The sequence below is a fragment of the Coffea eugenioides genome, chromosome 4, assembly GCF_003713205.1.
Source record: "Coffea eugenioides isolate CCC68of chromosome 4, Ceug_1.0, whole genome shotgun sequence".
In the NCBI taxonomy this organism is placed as follows: Eukaryota; Viridiplantae; Streptophyta; class Magnoliopsida; order Gentianales; family Rubiaceae; genus Coffea; species Coffea eugenioides.
This window is the reverse complement of record NC_040038.1, coordinates 6480037-6507042: the sequence shown is the minus strand read 5'-3', so window position 1 is coordinate 6507042 and position 27006 is coordinate 6480037. Positions and strand designations below refer to the sequence as shown.

The 27006-nt window shown below is 37.4% G+C and overlaps 3 protein-coding genes across 5 annotated transcripts; 2 read left to right on the top strand and 1 right to left on the bottom strand.

The window, feature by feature from the left end:
* Positions 1-14944: 14944 nt before the first annotated feature.
* LOC113768324 lies at positions 14945-17448 on the top strand. Of its 3 annotated transcripts, none has more exons than XM_027312630.1 (3): positions 14945-15592; positions 15781-15872; positions 17370-17448. In XM_027312630.1, exons 1-2 carry the CDS (start codon positions 15271-15273, stop codon positions 15849-15851), a joined length of 393 nt encoding a protein of 130 aa, XP_027168431.1. In that variant the 5' UTR covers positions 14945-15270; the 3' UTR covers positions 15852-15872; positions 17370-17448. The 3 variants fall into 3 exon arrangements, with proteins under 3 accessions (XP_027168431.1, XP_027168432.1, XP_027168430.1); XM_027312631.1 differs by lacking the exon at positions 17370-17448 and adding an exon at positions 17136-17199; XM_027312629.1 differs by lacking the exon at positions 17370-17448 and having other exon boundaries at positions 15781-15914.
* On the top strand, positions 16570-17767 carry LOC113768323 (probable calcium-binding protein CML15). Its single transcript, XM_027312628.1, has one exon. The coding sequence runs from the start codon at positions 17045-17047 to the stop codon at positions 17546-17548; it is 504 nt and encodes a 167-aa protein (XP_027168429.1). The 5' UTR covers positions 16570-17044; the 3' UTR covers positions 17549-17767.
* Positions 17768-17899: 132 nt separating this feature from the next.
* Positions 17900-26319, bottom strand: LOC113768199 (putative phospholipid-transporting ATPase 9). The gene is made up of 11 exons (XM_027312463.1): positions 25557-26319; positions 23486-24834; positions 23185-23295; positions 22505-22781; positions 22124-22212; positions 21930-22038; positions 20038-20238; positions 19672-19797; positions 19461-19559; positions 18896-19087; positions 17900-18789 (listed from the first exon to the last, which is right to left on the bottom strand). Exons 1-11 carry the CDS (start codon positions 25938-25940, stop codon positions 18265-18267), a joined length of 3462 nt encoding a protein of 1153 aa, XP_027168264.1. The 5' UTR covers positions 25941-26319; the 3' UTR covers positions 17900-18264.
* Between the last annotated feature and the right edge of the window lie 687 nt (positions 26320-27006).

Below are 27006 nucleotides of genomic sequence, written 5' to 3'. Positions count from 1 at the left end.
GAAGTTCATTGGATGTTGGTGCGTGACCAACCGCGTCTGCGGGTCGAACAGTAGGGTAGAGCTCTGGTGTTGCCACAGGTTAGGAGGAGCTCCGGCCCGGGTTTGCTCCTCGGCGGTGTTCACACCGTAGTGGACGTCCTGACCGGGCTCAGGCGTCGGCCTCTCTTCCTGAGCTGGGGACGAGGTCGTCTCCACCCTGGCTCTCTTGGCGGTCGTTTTCTTCTTCTTCTTTTTTTCAGCCTCTACGGGCTTAGAGGACTGGGCAGGAGCTGGCTGGAGCTGGCTGGAGCGGTGGAACCGGAGCCGAGCTGGCCGGGATGGCTGCGGAGGGCTGCGGGGTGGTGCCCGGAGTGCTGGCGCCTCCGATGGTCAGAAGTGAAGAAAATCTCTTCACTGCACATGAAGAAGATCAGAAGGTCAGTATATGCATTAAAAAAAAAAAAGAGGAAGAAAGGAAAGACTGAGGTCCAGGTCGATTACAGGCTGTCAGCTCGTCCGGCGATAAAGATTTATTTTCAGGCGAGGGATCTGAGGGATTAGCTCGGATCAGCCCCGCCGCCCAAAGCTGGGCATTGCTGAACTCTTTCACCTCCAGTTTCTCTTCCGAGCTGAGTAGCCGGTTGAGCTCGTTCACAGGGAGCGGGGACGGAAGTGGATCCGAGACCTGAGACTCCGCCCTCCAGGTCAGGGGGGGGAAGCCCAGGTTCTTCACAAAGAAGAAGTAACGCTTCCAGTCTTTAATTGAGGAAGGTGCTCCCGTGAACAGTTCACGGGTGGGGGTTTTTGCTCCACTTCTGCGGGCAAAATAGAACCACCCAGGCACCTTCCCGCTGACCTTCATCTGGAAGAAGGCTTGGAACAGGTCGTGAGAAAATGGGATTTCTAAGGCACGACATAGGATAAAGAAACCTATGATGGAGCGGACGCCATTGGGAATGACCTGGGTTATGCGGATGCCCCAGAAAGTGAGGATAAAGAAAAGGAAATCAGGGATAGGCAAGCGAAGGCCAGCCATTAGCTGGTCCCTGTAGATCGCCACGAACCCGGGAGGAGGTCGGCTGGCGACCTCTCCTGGGTGGGCAGCCCTAGGTTCAAAATGGGCTGGGATTTCGTACTTTTCTACCAGCACGTCTACGTCCTTTTGCTCCAGGGCTGGGGGGATAGTGTCGACCTCTCCGAAGTCACAACTAGGTCCTCCCGAGGTCCCTGCTGCCGTCTGGATCGGAGCTGCCTGTTCAGCAGCTCCAACTAGGGGCTGGGCAGGTTGCTCCACTGGGCTCATGTTTCTAACAGGAGGTTGGACGGAAGAAGGCGCGGGTATTGGCCCAAATGAAATTGAAGGGGAAGAACTAAAGGAATCGGAGGAGCTGCTATCTAAGAGTATGGGGCTAGACGTCCTATGCCTAGGGGCTGAGCTGGTGACGTCAGAACTATCAGAACTATAAGAAGACATAAAAAGGAAAAGGGGAACTTACTGATGGGAGGAGATCGGATGAAAGGCTGATCTAAGGATAGCGCGGACTGACTCTGGACTCCTAAAGCTGGGCGATCCGACGTGCTCTCGGAAGAAAGAAAGTGAAACAGCGAACTAAGGAGGGGAGGAGCGAACTGACAAAATGAAGGAAGGGGTGTGAAAATGACGCCCAAGAAGCCTATTTATAGACAACTCACAAGGCGGGAAGATGAAGGGACGTGCATTTATTTGAACCGTTATGGGAAACCGTTCCTAACCGTCGTAGCTGGCGGACGTGACGATCGAGGTGACTGACGCGAACCGACGCGACGGTTGCGTGCACCACTCTTAGACAGGGGCCCCACACCGAGCTGACGCGATGCCAGAAAGACGGCTAGACTCACGCGCACAGTCGATGACTCTAGACTAGAGGGGGGCTAGTGTAGTGGGGCCCAGACGCACATCGGCCCGGGCCACGAACAGCCCAGTCCGACCCACGAGCTCGGACTGGAGGTACTGGGCCACGGTTTCAGGTCGGCCCATGCAGGCGCCGCCTCTCAGGCGTAGGGGCCTGATGGGCTGCGAGGTCCGCATCCTTAGGCTTGTGTCATGGAGCCCTAGGAGTCATTCACTCCAGTAAGGACTCCTTGTCCTACCAGGAAGCTACTACCTGAGCATCTATAAATACTACACAAAAGAGAGGCACAAGGTACGCTATTCATAGCACAATCTCTACTCTTTCACTTACAAATCTTCCTCTGACTTGATCGTCGGAGTTGCTACAGGGGACTCAGCCCCGCAGCTCGCCCGCGCGCAGGTCGGACGATTCCGCTCGCTCCCTAGGCACCCGGTCAGGTCGGACCTTCACCTCAGCAGTCGCATCAGGTACAAATTCAACATTTTCTATCCAGATCTTGCTGATAAAGAGAAAGCTCCGACTTATGCCATCGAGAAGGATGGCAACAGTTTAGAGACCTGCATCATCAGGTTCCCTTCAGGGCCACCTTATGAAGACATAGCATTTCGGGAAGTTAACAAAGAAAGGGATTATTCCCATAAGAAGTGGTTCAAGTGCACTTTTGGACAAGGAGTTCTACGTTTGTACTTCAACTTCAAAAGGTATCAGTACCGGAGGTGATTGATCCTTGGATATCTGGTTCGATCGAGGAATGCTTTGTTGTAATTTTTCTCTTCTTGACAATATTGTAACACCATCCATCATTGGTATGTTATACGTGAAGAACAAAAATTCACAGTTGAAAGCGAATACAGCAAAATGTTTATTTACTGGGAGTAAACACAGTAGTAGACTAGGTAGAGATATAATACAAAACGAAGAGTAATATATGGTTTATGGATGTCTATGTTTTGATAAGGTAGAGTTATAATGCAAAATACAAATACATTAGCTAACAAGAGCCTCTCAGCTTTGGAATTTTTCCAATAGCAATAACAATTGTCTTTAATTATCTCCTCTCTGACAATATCGTTTCAGCATTTATAGAAGTAGACATAACTCAGATTGACATAAATCTTTAGTGAAAATGACAGATCCAGTTTCAAATTGAGGAATATTGCATGTATCAAAAATCCAGCCTAAATTCGATCAGAAATAGTAGGTTTGTAATTCAAGATTAAGAAAAGCCTTGAGTTTAAAGAAAAAATGTTCAGGAATGTGACGATGTGAGATGCAAGAAAGATATGGATGATGGTTTCCTGCTTAAGACCTAAACTTTAATTCATCAAAGAACGGAGGACATTTCGGTTTCTGATACTACTCGTTCATACCTATATAATCTGAAAAACAAGTCATTCTCGGATATTCCTCTCCCAAACAATCTCCCCGATGGAAAAAGTTATTACGTTTATTTTAATTATGTCGAAAGTCTAACACCAGTTCTTAGACATGGTCCGAACTGCATGAAGCCCTGGAGCAGAACCCATGAAGTCCAAAATGTACATTGTCATGTTGAAATCAGCTCGATTAACACTGTGTAATCCAATAGAAGTCCTTCTAATTTGAATTACTGCATATCAAAAATCAATCTGTGGGATTTAGGTACGGTACCTAAACGTAATAGGAAGTTACTCTCTGATTAAATTATGTAGCTTTTCTTTAGGTAATCATCTTTGTAGTATCTAATGAGTATCTTTCTCGCAGAAAATTGATAATATGCTTTATCAAAACTGAGATAATGACTTGAAACCAGCACTCTTTATGATTTCCATTAAAATCTCATCGAACCAACTATGTCCTAGGAGCTGTGTCTAAGACCTTTAGCTATAACATCCAATTCCAATCTGTTGTCCTCGGGGATCCCTATAAGATGCCAAAGCAAAGATATACTTTGAAGTAAAGTTGGGTAGGGTTGTTGATCTGTCCGTTCTGGGTTGTGCTTTTGCATAACCAAAATTAGCTGCAAGATTCTTTTCAACAAATGAGGAAACAAAGAAAAGAAAAACTAACAAAGAAACAGGAAGTCAGACGTAGATGATCTTTCCATCTCCTGATCTTTTATATGGTGTCTATAGCCTGATAACTGCAAAAGAATAACCAACACAAATTCAAGCATTGGAGAAAGCACATTAATCTTTCAGCGAATAGAGATGTTAAAAACAAATGGTTATCAACAGTTGGCGACAAATTTGACAAGAAAGTATCAGCTTTCTTCTGATAATTTGCAGTACATAAACTGCTGTAGATTTATGCTCCAGGTTGATGAGCTAAAAATATAACGTTTTCTATACTGAGAGCATGTCAAAAAGACAAACGATGACACTTGTTAGGTGACAAGAGTTAAAACATTTTTTAAGCTTTCTAAGGAGAGAGAATGTCTTGAAGTCAGATTTTATAAAAACGTTGGTAAGTCTGTCTATTTTGTGGTTTTTTTGAGGCGTTAATTTGGTTTCTTGCTCTTGGATGCAAGCTACAAGAGCATTAATCAGAATAATCCTCACTATTATAATCAACAACTAGTGTGGTGGCATCAGCAACTTCAATAGCAGTCCATGGAAGTTGCAACTTGATGGAAATGAAGTTCACCTCTGGATAACATCAATGTATAGATCACAAAAGATACAACTAAATTTCTAAAAGCAAAATTCGGAAGACGAAACAAACGATGACTGGAAAAAAATTGGTACCCTTTTCAGAATTTCCCAAGATTTTGCTCCTCTATCAATCAGCTGATCCCAAAAGTGGCAACAATTAATCCAGTCTTGTATTTCATATTGATTGTACAAGTACAACTAGTAAGAATTTTGCTTAATCTTTTGGTCTTTACCAAATTATGGACCAAGTACATTGGCTAGTTTTTGCATATTAATGCATGACTTCCTAATGTTGTCAAGTTCTCTACCCCAGTGTGCTGGAGCTGATTTGTCTGCCATCTGCCATACTTAATCATACCATATTTTTTATCTTGTTAAACCATATGATCAACCAGGTAAGCCAAGGGTGTCATTATATTTAAATCTCCTATTATTGTCATATAAATGTTGTTTAATACTTGATATAGGTTTATTCCCATTTATATACGCAGCAAATCCTCAAGCCCATCTCCATGGATGGTAGCATGGACACTCAAAGCTCAAAAGTACAATCTCAGTCCCAAGATCCATTTACAAGTCTACCCTTGCTGCCTATGATGGCAACAGCAACCCCTCCTGAAAGTATTGAAGTGCAAGTAGACATGGAAAGTCCAAGACGAGAAAATATTACCATCCATGGAAGAAGAAGATTTTTAGGAGTTAGACAAAGGCCTTCGGGAAGATGGGTAGCTGAAATCAAGGATTCATCTCAGAAGCTGAGGCTGTGGCTGGGGACTTTTGACAGAGCTGAAGAAGCAGCCTTGGCTTATGACAATGCATCTAGACTTCTAAGGGGAAGAAATGCTAAGACAAACTTTACATACAATGGAACCATGGATACTCGCGAAGAAAATCTTAGTTTGCTGGGAAAGGATCCAAGGCTTTATCAGCTTCTTAAACATGCCATCACGAAGAACCTGGCGAAATCCTCAGCTCTCGATTCTTCAAAATCTACGCGGAATTTTACTGATCAGAGATTCTGTGAAGGAGAAAGCAGTCCTGTTGATCATGTTGTAACAACAGTTGAAGACAATATAATTGGAAATGAAGATCATGATCAGTCTCAAGAAAAACGTGGGCTCCGCGGGATCTCACTTGGCAGCTCAAAGGTGTATTCTTCTGTTTTTGTGGCTCCTTCTTTCAGCGCTTCTTTAAGTCAAGGAAGAGAAGAACCAGAGAACAATTCTCAGGGGACTCTGTTTAATTCACTGTTTTATCAGACAAATGTAATGTCCCACCACAAACTAGTATAACCTACTGTTTGTTAATAATCTAAATCAGGCTTCTTTCACCTGAAAGTTAAACATGTTTTCTTCCAGTTCAAGGCAGAAACTATAGGAATTTGAGGTGTGCTTTTCTTGGCAGTGCATTTCTTTCCATGTTCCTCAGCCAGTTTAGCATCCATTTCAATTTCGAGCCATTTTAGGTTTCTTTCTTAGTTGCTTTATCCTCCAGTTTGCATTTTAGTTCACCCTTTTTTTTTTTTACCATTTCCTGTTAAAAGTCCAATAAGATTTATTTTAGTTCTTCTTCAAGTACGATAACATCACTTTAATTTCTTAATTTATTTGCTGCAGAATATTTTTCCTCAAGTGTCGGTGGTAATGTAAAATTATAAATGAATTTAACCTAAAAAGTCAAACTATGTGATGAAAGTAATCCAAAGTATTTGGCTACTTATAAGCACTAATCCATCAGTTGACCCTCAAATTATGACTTTATGTTTCACTATTTTCGAATTAACTCATGTTTAGTTTACTTCTAGAGTTCAATTTCATTAAGATGTTACTAAAATCCTATTCAAACTAAATTAACTGCTACCCAAAATGGTAATCAGTTACATTTTCATGGCGTCATCTGAGAATATGGTGATCCCTTTTTTTTTTTTGAGTTTGTCTAATTATTGGAACTTATCCATTAGGTGACGTGAAACTATGGTGATTTTACATCACCCAATAAATTGGCTTCCACAAAATTAAAAAAAAGGTAAAAATTGAAAGTCACAAGCACATGATAACACAAACTAAGGCTCTATTTGATAATCCAGTTCAACACAAAAACTTAATGGATTCAGATCTTAATATATTCAAGCCGTTTGATAATAAAAATCGAACATCTGAATTAATTAAACGGCACTAAATATTCTAGACAAAACTTACTCCCAAAATTAAGTGATAAGTTATTCACTCATTACTAAATGTATTAGATTTAATACTTAACAATTTAATAATTTAATGAATTCAAACTTTGGATTTCAGATTTCAAACTTTAGTTTTAAGATTTCAATTTTATCAAACGCATCCTAAATTATAATCGCCTTCTTGATTTTAATATTTTCATATTAGTATCTATCACTCATCACTCATGAATGACGTGATTTTCTGACACTTGTAAATGAATTCATTAATAAATATGAGATTCACAGGAGTTATCTCCAGCCCACTTTCGTCATCATCTACATTCATACTTTCTAACCGCAAAAAGGACCGCTGGTCCAACAACAATCAAAAACTTATCCTTTTGCGAGTAGTGTGAACGGATAAGACTCCAACTGAGGCAAAACAAACAAATCAGGCCTGGTACCCGGTGATGGGTTTTTGGGGACATCAGATATCAGCCCTTCTGAATTTTTTACAAAATTTTCTCTTTTCCCTATTCCTGTGATAAGACTTGAAATCTTCTTTAAACCAAAAAAAAAAAAAAATCAAGTACTCTTCACTGTGTACCTTGAGATGTTTTATAGACTTTCTCACTGTATTACTGTATTTTTTTTAAGATTAATTTTTTATACACTGACAGTGTATGCACTTTCACCATTAGATGTATGAACACGTAATTCGAATTTGAATGTGAAACTCAAATTTTACATATGTGTCGTATATCCAATCGTGATAGCGTATACACCATCTTTAAGATTTACTCTTTTTTTTTATAGATAATCAAATTTCATTAACAAATTATTAAAAATCGTCCAGCACAATTTAATCTACATCACTGCTCTCTAATGACAGATTAAACATGCAGTCAGTATAGCTGACACTTGAGATGCATTTGCGATCGCTATCCATCTCACTTTGTAATGCATCATATAGAACTGAATAATTGTAATAGTGACGATTATTAGCACGCCATTGCTATCTTTACTTGTCACAACCACATAGATATTTAAAATTATCTCATCAGCGTAGCCATCATCATTAAGATGGCTTACTTTTTGTCATGTTGCTCCATCCACTACAAGGCTCCTTAAATTAATGTCAATGCCTAGCATCATTTCATACTTCTTATCACCCTCATTTCACCAACGACACATCATTCATTTGGGATGCACCAATATAAAGTAGAAAAGCACAAATCTGCTATAGTAATGTAACAGCCTAATCTTTTTCACCAATTCCTCATCTGCATTTCAAAAGATGGTTGCTTTTTGTCAAGGAAAAGAACTTTGAAGAAGCAAAAGGGCTAAGAGAAAAGGAAATATCGGTGGTGGGAATTTGTTATCCACAAATTGAATGGTTCTCAAATCATGGGCATCAGCATTCCATTTCCCTAGATGGATCAGAATGATGAAGACGCAAGCGTAGGAGGATCTTCCTTGAAGCAAATGAAGTCCCATACAGGATTGGATTTGGTTGATAGACCCAATAAATGCTTTACTGGAATTTTCAGGTTTTGGCATTGCGAATTTGATGCCAGATCCCATAAGGGTTGAATTGAAGCTCCATAGATTCTCTGGCAATTTGGTACACCCCATCCATAATCCATTGTAGTAGCTCACTTCCATGGGAACACAATATAATGACGCAAGGCATTTGTGTTCCCCATCACCTAAGCTTCCCTTTTAAGCAAAACGAACAACGCCAAAGTAATATACTTTTGACCGCACACCCTTTGACAATGACAATCAATTGGTAAAAGAATTTGGTTCTCTTTTTGTCCTCCAAACTCTATAGGGTATTGAATGGCATGATTTTTTTAGGTTGTTCAGAGAAGTCATGGTTCTATTGGACCACCACTTTGATCTTTTTTGTAAGTTAAAAATCTCAACGTAAAACTCCATTTAGTACTTAAAAAATTGCTGTAAATCTGAAAAATTTTAATTGACTTTTGGATAGTGTTGAACTAGTAATGGCAAACCTTACTACTAGAGTTCAATTTTCATTCCATTTCCCCAATTCAGCTAATTTTTCCCACGAGACAACAATAATATTAGTAAAAGCTACAATATTTTATTTTATGGGATATTTTATTTCAAGAAAGAAGCCAAAAGCCATGCACATTAAACAAAATTACAAGCCTTTTCATCCATGCCATTCCATACTTATTCCGATTCAAACATCTCATGATTCTTTTTTCTACAGTAAACTATCAAGGACAAGAATCGGGCATGGTAGGATAAAAAGAAGGATAGGAAAGAGTGAAATGAACCCCGAGGCAACCCTCTAATGAACTACAAACAAATACCAGTACAAACTCCCAAGGACAATTAGCAAGGCAACAAGCTGTTTCAAGGTGACAAAACTAGATAGAAATTAGCAAATTATGTAGAAAAAGGTTTGCCAGTTGACAAGATTTACAGCTAATCTGAAATCAACCTTTCATAGAAAAAGCAACCAAATGGCTAGGCTTCTCAAGTACCGCCAAACAAAGAGCCCACATAATTAAAAGAGTGACAAATCATCTACAGCACAAAGTTTAGTTTCCTGTCTTCATAATTAAATTATAGTAGTAGTTAATATATAGTAGATAATAATAGACATACTAACTAATTGCACTTACATGGCATGTATAGGTTACTTTTATCAGATTAAGGTTAGAGAACACACATGATACCCTCCAAGAAATATGTACATACATATACAAGGAAGGATAAGGTGTTTGCAACAAAAGCTAAGTATAAATAATAAATACTAGTAGTAGTAGTAATTAATGGGAGCTAATCATGGACGACCCAAAAATACAACCGTGCATGCATGTAAATTATTGGGTAGGGGAAAGTCTACCATTATTCAGTGGTGGCCTCTTGATTACTGAAACAAACAAATATATAATTAAAAAAATGCACCAATGAAAATACATAAAGAGTTATTTCCCAGTTCCCCATATGTCTATTCGGGAGTTTGACTTGGACTTTTGAGATCCAACGCTCCTCCACAAGGCCATTTTATCCAACGTGAAAGACAAAAAAACACAATACACAAGAAGAAAAATATCATAAAACGTTTTACCAAAGAATTAAAGAGAACAAAACAGCAAAGAAAATACCAAAAAAAAAAAAAGATGAACGGAAAAAGATCGTTCAAGAACATGATGGTAGTAAAAGAAAGAAAGAATAATAAGAGAATGCAAATGGAGAAAGGGTTAAGCGCTGGATGCAGAGGTTTATCGACCGATTCCTGTTCCAATACTCTTTTTTTTTTTCTTTCTTTTTCTCATGCTTGGATTTCAGGGAACAGATCGATGAACCGCTGCCTCCAGTGTCCTCAAGCCTTCCACTATCCACAAGAGCCAACTCATGACACAAAAAAAAGAAACTGAAATAATCACATAAACCGACGAAAAATCAGCATTCCCACAGATCTTTTCAATGGGTTTTCAGCACAGATCTGAGATATTCAAGAATTAGAGATTCATACATGGCTACAAACAGGGAGAAAAACTCGTACTCATCAACCAAAAAGAAAAGTCTTCTTCCCAGCCCACTTTACACAACAAAATAAGCGAAGCGAACCCGCAAAAAATCTAACAAATCAGGGGTAGAGAACAGGGGGCAAAGGGGGCATGGGATAAAAGTATACCCATAATCCATAGCTGCTGCATCCGCTGCTCAGTGCTCTCAATCGTTTATGTAATTGCAGTGACGGATACTGTGTCTGTGTTTTGTGGGTGATTTGGGTCTGTGGGTGAGCTGTCATATTATAAGGCGTGGCCTGGAGTTTGATGTGGATTTACTAGTTTAACCATGTGTATTCATTTGGAGAATGCGGTTAGGTGGAATTATAGGAGGTTATTTTGGTCAAATAGCGCATGGAGAAGCTGAAGTGTCGGGGTGAAATTGGAGTATGGGGGGACGGGGTCCATACTGGAGAGTTAGGCAGAAAAATACACGTGTTCGGATACTGTTTAAGGAATCCTCTGTCTCGGGGGCCAGAACGACGGCCCATGTGACCATATAATCACCAATCACATTAACTTAAGCCTCCTAAGTCCTGCCTAATTGATCGAACCTTCCGTTCCCAAAAAATACATCTTACTGAATAATAAAGCGTGGGATTATAATATATATATATATATATGAATAAGGGTTTGGTGTTAATAAAAAGTGTTAATATTTATTTTTTTAAAGTATTCTTCCAATATTTATCATTATTTATTTACATCTTATCAGAAAAACATCTCACCTCTATGTAACTAACACTACAATCTACACATAAAGTGTGAGATTATTTCAAAAAAAAAAAAAGTGAGTAGAGATTTGATGTAACAAAAAGTGTTGATATTTACCCTTCCAAAATTACTCTTTCAATGTTTATTATTATCTATCCACATCTTATTTGAAAAACCTCTCACTCCTATGTATTTATCATTATCTATCCACATCTTATTTGAAAAATATCTCACCCCTACGTAACTAACACTACAATCTACACTACACATAAAGTGTGAGATTATTAAAAACAACGTGAGCAGAGATTTGATGTAAACAAAAAGTTAAGATATTTACCCTTCCAAAATTACTCTTTCAATATTTATTATTATCTATCCACATCTTATTTGAAAAACCTTTCATTCCTATGCAACTACCACTACATAATGATCACTACACTCTTGATGAAGTGATTAACTAATTTACTTATGAACATTGCATCACCTCCCAAAAATCTCTTTAACTAATTTTTTATTCTATATATTTTTTATAATTATTTCCCTTTTTCTAAAATATGCAAAAAGAGTGTGTACCTCACTTGCTAGTTTATACTATGTATGTAGGGAGCATTGAATTCAATGCAAATTTTTTTGTCACTTTTTGAAGTTTCAACTTTACCCTCACAATCACGAAATTATGTCTTTATCATCTCATTACATGTTGCCTATATTATCATAACCGTAACTAATTTTCTCCCATAACCACTCACAAATACGGTAACCATTAAGTTTATTAAAATTCTATTAAAAAAAACTTTAAAAAGATCAAAGATTTTTTTTTGTTTATGAAAATTTTATACTAAATTCTTCCATATAAAAGTGATTGTTCCTAAATGGCACACACATAGGGTGTGCCCTATCACCAGTACCAATAACGAATGAGTAAATTTTGTACATATTGGTAGCATGTACATCATTATGGTTAGATGCATGATATACATAATATGCAAAATTTGTATCCAAATCTAAATTTAAGTTAGTTGTCATTCATCCATACCTAACAGTGTATAATGTAATGGACTTGGCATTCGGTGATCTCCAAGATCATCACAAGTTTTTTTTAAATTAAATAAAATTTTAAAGTAAGAGAGGGGCGTGATTTAAGAAGCGAATAGAAGAAATAGAGAATTCAACCCAAAACCTCTAATCTTATAGAAACCCAACCTTAACCTAAGACCTCTGACTTTAACTGCATTGAATACATGATTATTAACTAATGGATTCCTGTGTTTTCTGATTAGAATCTTAAATTTAAATAATTTTTTTTTTTATCTTTGTCAGTAGATTAGGCATTAGATACACTAGCAAGATGCACCAGAATTTTACAACAAAGCATATTTGCACCATACAGTTTAATTAATTCAAGATTCATTAATACTATAAAGACAAAACATTAATACGTGTACAATTTTTATTTGCACTATACAATTTTTATATATAATTTCCAAACGACTCTTAGTGTCATGGTGCAGGATATTCTCTTACACAAAACCCCTATTATTACAGTCACATTATTCTCTTTGGTTGGTATCATTCTAGTAATATTCTTTAGTTGGTGTAAGACTTACAATATATAATGCACTATTTTTTTACTGGATTAGTGCACATCAAAACTTATACCAAATTGTGTTTTCTTGGTAAAATTTAGTATATTTTTCTTTGGTGCTATTATGCAACAAAAGTACACCAACCAGTTATTTGCTATTTTCATGAGTTAAACTGTGCTATAGGTATGTAATTTTTACTTTTTTTTTCTTCCTTATGTGCTGTTGTAAAACTCTTGGGAGATTTATAATTGAGTTAATATGTGTATTTACACATTGAAGATGGGTATGATGGAGAATTTGAATAGGTACGACAAAGTTTCTATTGCATTTTGTCCTTATTTGCAAATTGGATAATATTATAGGAGTTCGTGATTTGATTCGTCAACTACATCACATTTTGAATCTACAACAGGACCAAGATAAAGTTAATGGCGACATGGATGCATATCATAGGACAAGAGAGTCAAAAATTGCAGATAATCCCAAAAGAATTTTATTGTATGGATGGAGAATTCTTAACAAGACTTGTTATTACAGGACGATTCCTTGGTAGTATTGATTCCTCATATGGCGCAGCGGTTGAGGGGTGTTGCTGGTTTTTCTACTGGTCAGGGTTCGATTCATGTCCGCTGTATCGCATATCCTGCCTGACTCGCCCGGGAAAGCTGTATGGGGCTGTCGGCTTCCCTCCGAATTTGGTGTGTCGGTTCGGGTCCAAAGGTTCGGATCGGGGCATGTTCCAGATTATAAAAAAAAAAAAAAAATTGCTTTTGCAAACTGATACTTTGATATCAAACATCGTAGTGAATATCATGCTATGTCTAATGAATTTCGAGCTCATCTTCTCAACATATAACCAAAACAAAACAAAAAAAATAAGAAAAAAGAAAATCTCCTCAACATAAACTAAACCTTAGCTGCACTTTTGTTATCGTACAATGATAAAACCCATCATCCGTATTTAACCAAAATAATTGGAAAAGATTGATGAATTGTTTAAATGACCGTCGTAGAGTTACGAACCTTATTTCTCCATTTGGACTTATTTCTCTTCTCCCATAGTTGCCATGTAATGTCAAAAATAAAGTAAAATAAAATTCGTACAGCCCAAAGAACAAGACTTGTAAACTCTTTTGTATGAGTCCCATAATCACCACTAGTAAATAATACTAATAACAAATGCACACTCGATGTGTGTGCAAGAAAGGAATGTCTAATATTTATAGTGAATGAATTTTGTATAAAATTTTCATTATTAATGCAAATTTTAATCTTTTAAATTTGTTTGATGGAATGATTGTTATGTTGGCATTTACTGCTTAAGAGTAGCTATACTGAAAAATATGTTTAAATAGTAAATTAAAAAATGCTAATAGGTAGTTATGCTGACAACGTGTGTTTGGGTAGTTAATAAGTATAATTTTTTGCAAGGGTAAATATGAAAGTACACAACAAAATGTTTACACCCAACCACCCTTCTCTCGCTTTATATATATATGGTGTGTATAGATGATCTACACTCCGAAATAAAAAAAAAATAAAAAATAAAAAAACCCTTAAATTTGGTGTGTACACAAATGACATCTACAAGTCAGGACTGTTGGTGGTGGACGAATGGATCAAATCTTTTACTAGCAACAATTAATGCAATAGCCAAAGGGTCCAGCATCGGCCATGCATTCTGCAGGATATTTTTAGAGATTTTCTTAATTATGCTAATAAATACTATATTCAAATAAAATCCCTCAGAAAGGGATGCAACTTAAATATCCAAGTAACGTAAAAGAAAAGAAATCAAAGAAAACAAGCTTTGATTTGAGTGGTTCATAAGGGGTCTGGCCCAACTGAGGTGATTTAGATAACCAAAAAAAAAAAAGAGTAAACGGTCCAAAAAATTAGCCTGTGACTGTTCATTCATTGAGACATGATGCTCAAGAATTCAACCAGGCTGTAATGGTTCTTAACAAATGATCACTGCTGGCTGGTGTGATTGTATGAACTATTCCATAGTTCTTTCATCTTTTTTTCCTTTTTGGTTCCTTTCAAGCCATGAAATTATGGTGAAGTTTAGATATGTTTCTTGCGCCACAATTGAGATCAAGTGCAGGTTTCAAAACAGATTGATCCATCAAACTCGTGTACCTTCTGAAAAAAACAGCTTATGTCTGCTACATTCTGACAATAACTTCGGACCTAAGATTTCCAATCATGGTTTTCAAGGAAAAGAGAAAGAGAAAAAAGTCATGAAATTCAAGGCAAGATAGTAATATACACGAGTACAGATCCATTACTTCTTTTCCTATAAATTATTTTTTGTGTTTGTCAATTTTCCTTGTTTTTAATAATGTTTCCCTCTTCAATTCTAGGCTGATGTGTTCTTTTGTAGATACACTTCTACGCAATGTATCAACTTTTCTGAGTCATCGTGAAGAAAACTTAGGAAGAAAAAGATCAAGCAAACCACATGGATTCACTTTTAACCAGGAATCTCTTTATCATCTTTTTGCAAAAAGCCTCATTTTTGATAAGCTTGTATGGAAAAACAAGCATGCAAAGTTCAATTTGTTATAAAAGACACTGCAGCTTTGCCCTTTCCATGTTGTCCTCCACTCATGCACCTAAAAGCAAATTTAAAGCATAGACTAGTGTTACAGATTAATAAATACTGCATGATTTCAATCTTCTTCCAGCCTCAAGATTTTTCCTATATGTTCCTCTGAATTCCCTGAATTATTTCCACCTAACTCGTATGAAATGGCAACAACTCCATCAGTGACCCCAGATCAAGAGCAGCTGCAGCCTCAAGAATCAGTGCCTAATCCTGTATCAGTGTCAGCAACCACAAGTGCTTGGCATTCTTCAGGATCTATAGGACCATTCTTTGCAGTCATTTCTGTCCTGACAGTTCTTGCCGTCATCTCATGCTTTGCGGGAAGGATTTGCAAAGGTCGAAGCGTTACACCGCCGGAGAACATCCAGCATGGAGGTTGTCTTGGCTGGTTGAGAAGGAAATGGTGCGCCTGCGCTAATAATGATGCTGAAGTTTTAGGCAACAAGGCAGCGGAAAGCAATGATGGTAAGACTCAAGAAAGCGTTTAAATTGATTTTTCAAGACATGCTTGCCCAAGAATCTGGTGAAAGAGCTGACGATCAGCAGTTCTTGAACTGAATCTGTCAAATTTGGCAGTTTAATTAACTTGTGGTAGCACTAGCATCTGCATATTTGGATCATGATATGTAAATTGATTATGATGTTTCCTGTAGTGAGACTCTTAATAGTAGACAAGGATGACTTTAGAAGATTTTGGTGCTCTAGATTCTTGGGTTTGTGTTAATTTGGGAGCAGAAATTGCCAGGTAACCATCTAAATCTTGGTTCATTTGTTTTCTTTGCCTCCACTTACTTTGGTTAATGAGTAAAATTATGTGCAAAAAGAGCAAAATTCATGTGCTATGTAATCGATGTCAGTTCCACAGAGATTAAGGGCCATGAGAGATCCAAATCCAAAGGATCCAAATAAAAATTACTATCAATCTTTGATCCGTCACAGGGCTCTACCCCTGAATATTCATTATCTTATCTGAAGGAAAAGTTGGTCTATTAAAATGCCTGAAAATCTCAGCTGACTCTGCTGCTTTTTATTCAATTGTCTCCAATCAGAAACATTAAATTTTCAACCAACGAGTGACAGTGAGGAGCGAAGCAGGCCATTGAATGGAGTTAAATTCACAGACGATTTCCCCATGCAATTAGGCCTTGAGCAAATACGCATCAAAAGCACTATGAGATCCGCTAATATTTTCTGCTACATGTCCTCAAACCACTAAAAAGTGAAACATATGAGGATATGGAATCTCCTTAGCCTGTGAATCCTAATAAAATATATCCCACTTATCATCTCCTGTAAGAATATATGTGTTAGATTTGCATATCAGATTATAAAGGAAAATCTTGGTTTACCAAATTACCATGATGGTGAAAGTATGAAAAGTGATTTCGAGTTCAGCAATTCATGATGGTTTTAGCCAGTTACTTAAAAACTTGAGAATTGAGATCAATCTTCTTGGAACCAGACAGGTGCTTGTGTTTGCCGTTGGGGGGTCATGCACATGTATCCAGTACCCACAAGAACCAAAGGACAATTGACATTTTTCGTAGGTTCATGGAACTATGTAATGTAACTAACAATTATTAATTGACAGAAGGTTCTTGGAACTATTGAAGTGACCAAAAAGGCACAAAAACTACTGGTACAACTGTGCAAGGAATCTCAACCCTCCTTTAAAGGCAAAAACAAATCCACCGACGCGACATTGCAGATAACACAAGTACGTACATAGAATAGTTTAGACAGCCTCAAACTTCAAAACAAATAAAACACTTTTTTTTAGGCACCTTGCAGTTTTAGCACCATATTCTCTTACAACGTGCCTTCGGCTTCTTCTTCATCATTTTCGTGATCTTGCATGAATGATTATCCGATCATTCCCATATTCCAATCGAACAGTTAATTTTCTTGTGAAAGAAGATGAGCTTGCCCAAAATTGATCAACTCAAACAGCTTAGAGAAATATTTTCAAGATTTGACATGGATTCTGATGGCAGCCTAACCATTCTAGAACTCGCAGCATTGTTAAGATCTCTGGGGCTAAAACCATCGGGTGATCAACTCCATGTTTTATTATCCAACATGGATTCAAACGGTAATGGGACTGTGGAATTTGATGAGTTGGTCAATGCTATAATGCCGCACTTGAATGAAGAGCTGTGGATAAATCAAGATATGCTTTTGAAGGTTTTCCATTCGTTTGATCGTGATGGGAACGGATATATCACATTGGCTGAACTTGCAGGATCAATGGCCAAAATGGGACAGCCATTAACGTACCGCGAGCTGACGGAGATGATCCAAGAGGCTGACACAGATGGAGATGGAGTCATTAGCTTTAGTGAATTCGCTTCCGTCATGGCCAAATCTGCTGCAGATTTTCTGGGCCTTGATGATAATTATCAGCTATTAAACGTGGCATGATGAATGTATCCATCCATCTTTCGGTCAATTTGTACTCGTTGATGGTTATTCATCCACCACACATGATTTTCCTTTTTTTTTTTTTTTTTATGGCTGTGAGATAATTGTATTCATTTATCAAGATGATAATTCATATACCATATAAGAGAGGGTTTAGTCTGTAGGAACCAAATGTATATATATGATCAGGAAGAGTCTTCTGATGCAACATCCTTTGCTGCCTTTCCATAGAGGAGAGAAAGGAAGTATGAGGTGATTTTTTTCATTTTCTTACTTTTTTCAACGAGGATGTTTCCTTTCCTTCTTTCGTTTTTGATGTTTTGATGTTATCAGAAGTTCTAAATGCTCATATTTAACGACGAAATAAGCCGAACTTCCCTTCTGTGACAGAATACATGCATAGGTATACAAAATATCAGTATTGCTCAAAGCCACGAATATAGGCCTCTCTATAGCTTCATTTACAACCTCACTACCTATGAGTACAACAATCTTCTCTGACATGAATAAATCGGCTCATGATAACCTACAAATGCTTGGACTACAAAACTTGCAAATATGCAACGTAATTTCCTATGCTGCAGCAAGGTTAAGTATCACTTTTATCATCAACATGAGGAAAACTTTTACTCGCCTCATTCATTAAGATCCTGGACAGAAACTGATTTCTGCTTGCAGTATGAGACGTAGCATTGAAGGTCTTTTGATTCTCTAGTCTAAACAAATTCGGTATCATCAGATTGAGCATACATGAGCTGTATCATCTGGTGGCTCATTGGGAAGAAATGCATTTGGATTGCTGTGTAAGTGAAGTATGGCAGAAGAGCCACAAACAGAACCAGGGGTAAAATTAACCAGAAGGATGGCGATGGTGCACAGGCTTCAATGAACACCATGAAGGCTGTTGTTGAAATGCTGGGGTCCATGGCTCCAAACGCCAAAAGAAATATATACCAAAGTGCAATTCCTCCCCATATAAAGAGATGCTGTATGTATGTGAAGTAATTGATAGAAAGAGCCATTTGACAGTTCACCACCCACACCACACAAGTGTACATAGTTGCGCCAAGTATTTCTAGTCCAACGACTTCACCACCTCTACGAAAAGCTTGATCCTCCAATCCAAGAATGCAAATAAGGAAGATGCAGATGGAACTAAAAATTGCGTTGGATGCCCACCCAATGATCCGGAACCAGCTAAAAAGAACATTCTGTACACCTTGTTGATAAAGTACTGGAAACTGCAAGCCAGAATGTAACTCTGAGATAATCTTCGCGTCAATTTATCAGGCCTTGCTACTTGGAAAAATGTCAAAAACTGAAGACAGTAGGAAGCTTCTACATTACCTTGAGACATAGTCGTGCAGGTATATCCTGATCAAAGACTCCAAGGGCAATTGCGGGGAGAGATGTAAACAAGACATTATATAATGACAAACACCACTCGTTGTACACAGTTTGTCCGGAGAAAGATGCATACGCTTGATAGAAGAAAAGAGTGAATCCAAATGCTATATTCTTGTAAAAGAAATAACAGATCTGCAGAATGAACAAAAGAGGAGATTCATAAGTTTCTTTTTTCCTTTATTTTTTCTCAAATTTGACTTTTCTGTACATGATGTATGTACGTGTATATGAATACATTTCAAAGTAGCACAGCATAGTTGCAATAACAAGTGAAGCATGTTCCTTAAATTCCATGAATCGTGCAACTGGGATTGCACTGACTCCAGACTCAACACCATAAGATTTTAGGACAAATACATTATTCTTTAGCTTGATATTGTACTGCTGAAATTTTGCTAACACATTTGCGGTGCCGGAACTTTTTCCTTCTGCACTCAAGGCATAAATATTGATGCAAAACAGATAAACGACTCTTAGGAGATGGGTGCCCAAGGGAAGCTATTACCATTAAAGAGATCCTTCTGTAGCACCAATGACCATGTACAAGTAATAAGCGCTCCATATAGCGGAACTGTCCAATTGCTATATCGCTTGACATAACTGCCTAAAAATTGCATCACACATAGAGAGAGAGATTCATAACTGCAAGATCCAAGTCGATAGGCAAATATAACTTGCACAGATGGCCAAACTATATGTCTAAAGAATGCTTTTACCTGCATTCCTTCAAAACCACTTATACCCACACCAATGTCTGCTTCTTGAAGCATCCCAACATCATTTGCACCATCTCCAATTGCAAGTGTTGTTTTACGAGTTTTCAGTTTTACAAGTCTTGTAACCTGCAGTATTATTCAAAAATAACACTTGAAACTTGATATGTACAGATAAATTTAAAAGCAGTCTTTGAAGCTCAATATCTTTGATGGTGGTTTAACTATTTTTGACTGGTGAAAGGCCTAAATAATCAACAAGAAGGTTAAGTTCAAACACGGTTGAAGAACCAAAAAGTTAAATTAGAATAATCCATCAAAAGCAAAGCTGAAGAGACCAACATAAGGAAAAAGGAATAGCTTACTCACTAGTGCTTTTTGTTTAGGTGTTGAGCGACAACATATAACAGTTGAACAGCTAATTGCAAGCTCCAAAAAAAAGTCCTTCACATCAATGTCCAGGGCATAAGTAAGGGCCTTTCCATCTATGATCAGGGAAAGTGACTCGTTTGATGAAGCAAGTAGGTCATTTGCCTTCTCTATCTGATGGAAGATGTTAGCCTTGAGTGCCTATGCAACAGATGAAGTTCATTCAAGCTCACAATACAGACAATCACAACATATTTTGTGCGAACAAAACTAGGAATTTGATGAAGCTAAATCTGTAATTACTTATACTTCACCTCAAAAACAAATAAAAAGTAAAAGGCTCGCAATATTCCAATTACTTCCATCAATTTTCATGCTGGTGGCCTGCATAGAATCTTGTATTAGTTGCCTAATACACCTAATGTGCGACCTGAGCAAGACATGGTTGCTGATTTAACTTTCTCCCTTACTAGTTGTAGTGATCAAGTGTCTCTTGTACATTACTTGCAAAGATGCTGAATGAAAAATAAAAAAGGTCCTCATATCTTGAAGAATTATACAGAAGAAGAGTTCATGCAAACTCTTTTGATTACTTGAATGTTAGAAGAAATCTGATTTCGACAGTTGAACATATCCTTACATCAGGTTTCCCACTTAGATCATAAATTCCTTGAAATTGCTCTTGAACAAGTCAATTAGATCAAATAACTTTAGGCCATGCTAGATAGCATTATAAATGCTTGCATATCAGGCATATGCTGCTAATCAAAAGGAGATTTTTACCACCTAAAAAAATGTGTCTCTGTAAATTTTTTTCTGTCCACGATCAAATGATCTCAAACGTGGGAGATATGACAAACAATAAGTGCAAAGGCCCTACCTTAATCATGTGATGATTCAACTGGAAAGAAGAATAGCACTAGCATATTTAAGTTTTAATGGGCAAGAATGTCATTTTGATAAATACCTACTTTTGTAGCATCCTTTTGGTCATCATCTTCTAGGGGTAACACCAACATTTCAGGAGGGAAATTTGATTGAATAGAAAGGTCAAACTGAGGCTAGTAGGTGATGATATACTTTTAAACAAAAGTTTATATTTATTTTTACCAACTTTTAGTGTTAGCAGGACAAGTTATTACCACAAGTATCAGGAAATAGTCACAATAGGGACCCACAGTACACGGGAAGAGAGAAAGCAAAACTTGAAGTAGAAGTTTTTTAGTTTCAATTCATCCAAAGAGATTTGTAAAGTCAAAATGACACAACAAAGATGGCATAAGGTTTATTCCTGGAAACTCTCTTTCCCAATGGGATATTAACTGAAGATTGAAAAGACTTAGAATTAACATTTCCTACATTGATGGTAAAAAAAATTATTTATATGAGCAGGTCTAGATCTATGCCACATGTTCAAAAAGAGATTTTAAAATCCTATGGAGATTATGTGTCCGGGATCTAGACTGGCTCCTGTAAAAAATTATTCACGCTGGCAGCTGAAGAAGATAGCATCTCTTCAAGAAAGCCAGCTACCAAAGAATGAATAGAATGAGAACCAATATCATTTTAAGCTGACTGAGAACGTCCAAAAGAGAACAAATAAGTAAGAAATTTAGGTTTCTGGAGTTCCTTTCAGTTGGATATGTTCCCTTACAGGTATTCCAATATCAGATAGATATTCTCTCGACTCTCAATCAATCATGTCTCATACCTTCTGATTTCCACATCTACAGAAGAAAATGTTGCAGCAAAAACACATAGAACTCAAATTCTACCCTGTTTTGCATATACAACATAGATGACCATTTAATGGATAACAAATTCTGTCAAATTACCTATTGAATGGTCCATTGTACTCCAATAAGATGCATTCTAAGAGGAGTAAGACTTGCCTCACTAGCTGCTGACTCATTTAGAGATTTTTCCAGTGCATCAAATTCTGCGGTCTCCGAGTTGATTATGATATGCTTCATTCCTTGCCTAAGCAGACTACATGCGAAACTGAAAGACAAATTTCCATAGTCAGAAATGTGCTCATAATGGACAATAGACTGTAATTTTACCTTGTCAGACTCTACAATGGTACCCTATATTGATTGCAGTCTCCATCTTGTCTCCTGTCAAAACCCAAATTTTTATTCCAGCTCGTGCAAGTTTGTCGATGCATTCAGGAACCTGTCATCCACAGAGCAAATGTCAGTTCTAAAACTTAATAACTCCTGAAAGGCAGTTCTTTTCTCCACAACGAAACACACAACATGATGTGACAATAGCACCAGCATAGAATGTAGTATCGTGTTTTCATACGACACATCAAAAGTCGCATGTGAGAGAGAGAGAGAGAGAGAGAGAGAGCAATCAACCACCACAGTCAAACAACGGCAATTCTTATCCTGAAACCCGTAGTCCAAGCAAGAGTTGATGCAATATACTAACGAATCTGAAGCTAATTATGGTTTTCTTGTACCCCAATTTGCAGTTTGTCTTCAACAGCTGTTGCACCAAGCAGTATCAAATCCTTCTCAATTGTTTCTGCTACAGCTTCAGCTATTTTCTCCTGATCTGCAATTATCATGTTTTTGGCTTTTGTAAACTCCTCATTAAACCTCTGGTATTCAACCTCTTCAAGTTGGCGATATGCAAGTACCATGGTTCTCAAACCAGCATTAGCATACTCATTAATGTGTAACCTTGTATGCTCTTCAAACTCCCTTCCATTAGATGCCAGTCTTTGAAACATGATGCTGCAAGCAAAACATCTAACTGTTCTAACCAGTGCATTGGAACTTAAACATAAAGACTGAGATTTAATTCTAAAGGATACACCAATAACAAGTCTGAATGCAATTTACGATGGTAGCTTGAACAAATTATGAAGTACCTATAGCTCTAAACCCTAGATGTCTCTTGTCCTACAAGCTACTACTATGGGGAATGGAGCTGAAATTTTACTGGAACTTATGCAAATGATGATGTAGAGCACATGTAAGAGAGAACAGCAAACAGAATTTACAGATAATGAAAATGGAGTCTCAACTCAATAAAATGAAAAATATAGCTAATCTTAATCAGCAACTAAATGAAAACAAGTTAAAGATGAATGTGAAAATTTATTTTAGACTGCAGATATTGTGCCATCTCGCTAACCTGTCAGCACCTTTACAAAGCAGAAGCAGGTTCCCTTCCTCGTCTCTTATAATCACAGACATCCTCTTTCTTGAACTACTGAACTCGATAACTTTTAGAAGTTCAAAAATTCTGCAAGAAAAGTGGAAACCTCTTTAGAATGAACACAACATCCTTTATATCTAATTCATCCCAAAAAAAGAGAAATTTTAAGCAAACAAACATAGTGCAAGAGAATAAATTTAATGAGCTGATGGAAGAGAGATCTATTAAGCCAGAAATCTAAAAACCATGAAGATTTATCTTAGTCTTAGTAAGAGACCTTTTAACCTTCTTGCCAGTTAGTGGATCTAACTCATTGATTGAGATGCTTGCTTGAGACCTCTCGCAAAACTCAAATCCAACTTCTCTGGCTGCAACTACAAAGGCTGCCTCATCTGGTGATTCAGCTTCGTATGTCACTGTTCCATTTTCTTCATTCACATCAGGTATTGCTGTATGGCAGATGGCCAATAACCGAAAGAATTTCAAGATAACATCTGAATAAGGCTCATTAACCCAGCGGCCATTCGTGATCCTTTCATCCTTAAAATTAAAACCTTTTACAAGTGGGTTAGTTTCCATGTAGAATTCATGAAAATCTTCATCTGACTTCTCCTGAGCCAAAGATGATGTTTTTTTCCTGGCCAAAGCCCTTTCTACCTCAGTGACTCCATACCCATAGGATGTTCCTGCAATAGAACACTTAACAAAATCCATGGAGTTGCAAGTCAACGTTCCTGTTTTATCTGAAAGTATAGTGTCAACTTGGCCAAGTTCCTCATTCAAATTAGAGGTACGTGCATGTGCTGGTTTGTCACCTTCTTCATAATACATGTGCAAATCTTTGTTGATGAGAAAGCTCTGAAGAACTTTTACAATCTCTACTGAAACATATAATGATATGGGGATCAAGTAACTATACAACAAAAGGGCAGTAAAGAATTGCAGTGTTGCAGCAATAGGTGCTCTCTTTGGATTATAGTATATTGTGGTCTCATCTGGTCTAAGATACCATCTTTTCATCCTGCCATGTTGCAGGTCTTCTCTTGTTGCAATTCCAAAGACCAGTGACCCAGTAAAAGACATAAGAACTAAAACAGCGAATAACAAGTAGACAAGCTTATCTGTTTGCTTTTCAATCTTGCTCCTTTTGGATGGGGGTGTTACAGAGTTCTGGACAACCTTTGTATCATGGCCAGTGAAGATAACAACTCCATAGATGTAATCAGTGTTCTTTAGCTTTGAATCTCTTAGAAGCAATTGATTAAGTGTAAGAGGATAACGTTGTCCTGCAACATCCAAATTTCCAACAAAAGAATATAAATTTGCATTAGGATCTTCACATCTTATTATCCCCCTAAAGTCCTTGAATGCTGAGTCTTCATTTAAATATGAGGTTGCTTGTAATGCTTGCTTTAGCTTCAAATTTGTTTCTCCATCCAGGTTTGTTGTCTCAACGTAGCAAATTGGATCTTCATAACTTGATGAAAGCAAAACAAGATCAGCAGGAAAGAATTCATCCTTCTCCACTTTCACTACATCTCCAACTCTCAAATCCATCCACTTGACGTATTGAAAACTTCCATGACTGCTGTACACTTTAACTAACCTGTTGTTTACTTCAATATCCTGGTATTATTCCCAAATCTTTATTATACACTGGGTGAAAAAAAAAACATGAAATACAGACTAAACAAATCAAAACAAATTACAGATCAGCAATCTTTAAGCAATTTAACAACAGAAGAAGACAGCAAGGGAAAGTTCAAGACTTGCAAGAGGACGAGACAAATGTGGACATAAAAACTTTGGAAGTGATAAAATTGGGCAAAGAACATGAGAAAGAATTGTACAGGATGACGAAGTAGGGGCTTTTCTCCCTCCTGAACGGAAAATGGGAATAAGGGAAAAGAGGAAAACGAAAAGGGAAACAAAAGTCTTCTGTGCACCATCGCTTCAGAATTATTCTAAAATGCTGTATCTGGAGAAGCATTGGCAGAACAGTGCAATAATTGGTTACCTACAACATGTACCTTCTGTTTTTTGAGCTGCCTTCTGATCATATACTATCAATTGCAACAATTTTATCTCATTACGGTGTCCTTACTGAATCCTAATTTGCTACATGGACTATTATTTTAACACTGATTGCCTATAAAACTTGCAATTCCGAAAGTACAGCTACATGAGCGGCTTAGATTGGTAAAAGTACTTAGAAGCAAATATAGTACCCAAAATGACCTAGTACCGAAATCAGACAATTCATTTTCAAGTTTGAAGAACTACTAAAGTATAACACGGGAAAAAAAAAAACTAAGCAAATAGGGAACTTCAAATACTGATCTTGTTACCTGCTTTTTCCTCCTCAAGTCTTCAACAAGCTCTTTCACCATAGTGATTCCAACCACAAAAGCAAATGGAACAACAGTAGAAAGAGGAGATGTAGGCGAGAGCGGGGTGAAGGACAAAATTGCAGTGAAAAGAAAAAACATATTTGCAACTCTTCTGAACTGCTCGAACAATGCTCTTGGCAGAAATGTTACAGCAGTGTACTTGGTAGTTCTGACATAGTTGCTTGCGTAATTTAATGGAACTGCTTCAGACCTTCCAGGATCATTGCAAAAAACTAATCTTGAAAAGCCTGGCCCTCCAATTAGAGAGTGCTCTAAAGATTCTTGCCTGGATATATTACTGATTCTACTGAAACTCTGCTTTTTTCTTTTGGCAGCAGTCATCTTCAGCAACTATGAGCTTGTTATGCCAAATTCAGAATATAACTCTAGTAGAGTGATCAAATTTTCACTTCTCAGTAATGAACATGCTATCTTGCAGAAAAATTGAAGTCTCCTGATGAAAATAGACAAATGGCAACAGATAAAAGTGCGAATTAGATTCCAAGAAAGTTTGTTTCTTGGAAAGAATAGAGAAGCAAATGGCAATTCTTGCAGTGTCTTTAATCATCATAGCATTGAATGTTTTGACCAAAATAATGTACCCAGAGCCTCATCAAGTTTAGTAACAGTATTTCCGTTCACTAAAAATTTACCAGCTCAGATTGGTAAATTCATCTACGTAAACGAGGTGATTTGGATGACCAGAACTTTCTCATGTTTACAGACGGGTGCCTAACATGAAAATTCTACGCTCATATAGATGGATATGGTAGTATCATTGTCGCAAGACTTTTGACTAGTAGATAGGAAACTGCACAAAACCGAAAGTCCACGTGGGATTTTCCATCCAAACCCATATGAGAAAATTGAATTAAAAATATACTCCTGTTAACAGAGACAAGAATCACTACAAAATGAACATCTGCCCTGACCCAATAGTGTATTATTTAGTAACTTACAAGTCCAAACACCAGGAAAGGGCTGTTGAAGATATGTAATTTGATATTATGGAAAGATTTGATATTGTAAATATTAGGAAAGATTAGATTTGATTGATTATAGTATCATATGATTATAGTATCATGTGATTATAGTATCATATATTAATTAGGTAATAGTATGATTATGGTATCATATGATTATAGTATCCACTTGTGTATATATATTTGTATATTGTGTAGTCCAAGAATGAGATGAAGAAGAGTATTTTTCTCTCCCTTTTTTCTTAGTTTACATGGTATCAGAGCTTCAGGCTCTGTTATTAGTATGTCTTTTGACGTGACCCTATTGAGTCATTTTTAGGTCGTGACCCTATTGAGTCACTTTTGAGAAGAAGGTGGGACAAGATTACCATGTTCGTGATTTTTAACCCGTTGGGATCTGTTGAACCTTTTGTGAGATTTGACCC